The sequence below is a fragment of the Belonocnema kinseyi genome, chromosome 1, assembly GCF_010883055.1.
Source record: "Belonocnema kinseyi isolate 2016_QV_RU_SX_M_011 chromosome 1, B_treatae_v1, whole genome shotgun sequence".
NCBI lineage: Eukaryota > Metazoa > Arthropoda > Insecta > Hymenoptera > Cynipidae > Belonocnema > Belonocnema kinseyi.
Window position 1 is genome coordinate 107,681,081 of NC_046657.1, and position 2,814 is coordinate 107,683,894.

Sequence of the window (2,814 nt, forward strand, 5' to 3'; positions counted from 1 at the left end):
ACCGCAAATTTTTTGGCTCTAAATGTTGTGCACTCTAGTAGACTTAGGGATAACTACATGGTAAAATAGTATAATCTCGAGAACGAGGCTCGAAATATAATTTTATTTTATACGTGACTCTATTGTCATTTATCCAGTTTCTTAAAAAGGTTCCTCTAGCATTATTTTGTGAATTTAACCAGCTAGTATGTTTCGCGTTTAGATCTCCTGCAATTACAAAGTAATTATAAGGGTCATCCAGCTTAAGGACTTCAAATAATTCATTTAATTCTTCATTAAAACTTAACCTTTCTCCATAGGCTGCATACGCTGCAATAACATATAGTTGCTGGTTATTTTGCAGCTTGATGCTGATAATTACCGTTACTAAATTTTGTAATTGTTCGACTTCTGATACTATTATTTGTTTGATTTTAAACTCTTTTTTAATTAATAATGCAACTGCCTCTTCCTGTATTGAATTTGGCCTATATCTACGAATAATGTTATAATCCTAAAATTCAACTTTATGTTTTGGATTTAACTTAGTTTCAGATAATCCTGCTATGTCTAGATCATTCTTTTTAAGGAAATTTAAAAGACTACCCCTCCTTTGGTTTCGAATAATTGAGTTTACGTTAATAGAGACCATTTTTAACTTTTTCATTCTGATATTTCGTGTATCTGAATCGTTATTGTCCGCCATTGGCAATGCCTAGGAGATCTTTCATCATTTGGAATAATTTTTGTATATTCTCACTATTTTTGTTTATTAGGTCAGTTATTTGTGTCAAGTATGTCGTTTGTCCTGTCGGTTGGGCATTCTGTTTCGTTACTTTGTTTTTGAAGTTTGTATTCTTTCGTGTTTGTATTGTACGACGGGCTTGAGCACTTTGTGGCTTCTCATTCCCTACAACACTGGAAAAAGACAAGCCCTTTTAACATAATTATTAACCATGCGCTCTTTGATAATCCTATTTTCTTTTACGACGTGAATTTTCTTCTTTGTCTGGTCTCGAAATTCAACTTGTTTTGTGCATCCTCTGTAAGAGGCCGGGTGGCCAAAACTATGACACGTTACGCAATAAAGTTTAGTTCTATCATCTAAATTCTACAGCTTCAATTGGAGGCAGTTCACATTTGCCCTGCTCATGATTTATGTTGCATTTTACGCATCTAAACCCTAATTGACAATTTGAGGCCACGTGGCCAAATCTTTGACATTTTTTGCACTGTACATTCTCTGTCCTTTTTAGTTTTTCCCACCAGACAGCCTGGTAATTTAGGTATTTGATACTGTGCAGTTTGGTCTTTCGTCTTTAAGAGTGTACGAGTAAAATCTAGCCTCCGTAACATCAAGTTGTTGCTTCGCTTGTTTAAAATCACTCGCATTCTCGGTGTACAAATTATGTTTATTATTGTTTATGCGCTTGATATAAAATTTACGCTCACTTAGAGATTGTTTGACAAGACTCACCGTCGAACCTTGGTCTGCCCCAAATATGACGATTGGAGGTGGCCTTTTCTTGTAGTTAGTGGACCCTTCTGCTAGCTGGTCTCCTGGGTGTTCTTCTTGTTCCTTTTCAGGGATGACGTTAATCCCATCACCTGCCGAGGCTGTTGAAATTTCACTCGATCTTCCTGTCTTCACAACTGATGTACGCGAGTCACTCGTTTTGATGGCCTGAGTACTCGGTTTTTGCTCCAGTCTCTGCCTCCTTGATGAACTTGCTTCTCCTGTCTCCATTTTGGAGTCTCATTCAATTTGCGCCTTTTCTAAGTTTTGGATCCTTTCCATTTGTTCTTGGATCGTTTTCAGAAGCTGATCTATTGTCTTCTGTTGTTTATGGCTGTTGGAGATTAAAAGTTGATATTCCTTTACAGGAATCTCCATTTTTTGCTAATTACTCTCCATGGTCTCGTTGATTTCCAATTCATCTGCAGCTTTATTCGATGTCTGCGTCAGTGATTCTTCTGCTTTGAGGTTATTTTTGTTTCCGGTTCCTTCCGTTGGCCTGATGTATGGTTTATGGGTGTTCACCTGCCTCTGGTTTTTCAATGGATTTGAAATTTCTTTTATTTTTGTTGTCCTTGTCGTTGGCATTCTCACTTCCTTCTTTCTGTTATTCCGAATAGATCCTCCGGGTAAAAATGCTCGATTTTCAACATTTATCCGATGTGTGGTGGGAGTGCCCCCTTTTTTGTTGTCAAACCTTGTATGATCAATCTCACTTTTGAAACTTATACTGCTGGATAATTTCAGTGAACTTTGTGGCGCGAAACTTGGCCTATATGCTGCCGTGGTGGCAATTTGGTAGGTAAACTCGTACAATTTGTTCGTTGGTTCGGCCCATGTGGCGCTGCCGCTTGAATATTTTCGAAAAACTTTTCCGTATTTAAGGATTTAGGAGCGCTTGCTACCTGACCTTTCCCTTCGGAGGACCAAGGGATACTGACGAGAACTCGTTTTTTCAGCGTGGTATGACCTTTGACATTTTTCTTGTTCGAGACGATGTACAGTAATCAAAACGGGGTTAACAATCACAAGTATTGTACATTTTTTGTAGTAAGATTTTAAAATAAAATTTGACGCTAAAACTTGTTTCAAAACAATAGAGATGGGACGAGGAGTAGCATACCTACTGCTTATTGCCCTCCGGCCTCCTGCACACTCCGACGAAACAGTACCTACTGCCCGCAGGAGGTTTGCAGGACCTACTGCAAACTCCGGCCGGTACTTTTCTGCCCGCCGAAGTTGCAGTAGCTGACTACCGCAAACAATGGAAACACATGCGCGCTCAAGGGTCCAAGCCTTCAAACTTTCTTTACCAAGAT

At 38.8% G+C, this 2,814-nt stretch overlaps 1 protein-coding gene across 1 annotated transcript in view; it reads left to right on the plus strand.

Moving 5' to 3' along the window:
• Positions 1-2,597: 2,597 nt before the first annotated feature.
• Positions 2,598-2,814, plus strand: part of LOC117179448 — a 1,227-nt gene continuing 1,010 nt past the window's right edge. Inside the window, exon 1 of the mRNA XM_033371274.1 lies at positions 2,598-2,713. Within this exon, the coding sequence (XP_033227165.1) occupies positions 2,598-2,713 (116 nt within the window). The remainder of the gene's footprint in view (positions 2,714-2,814) is intronic.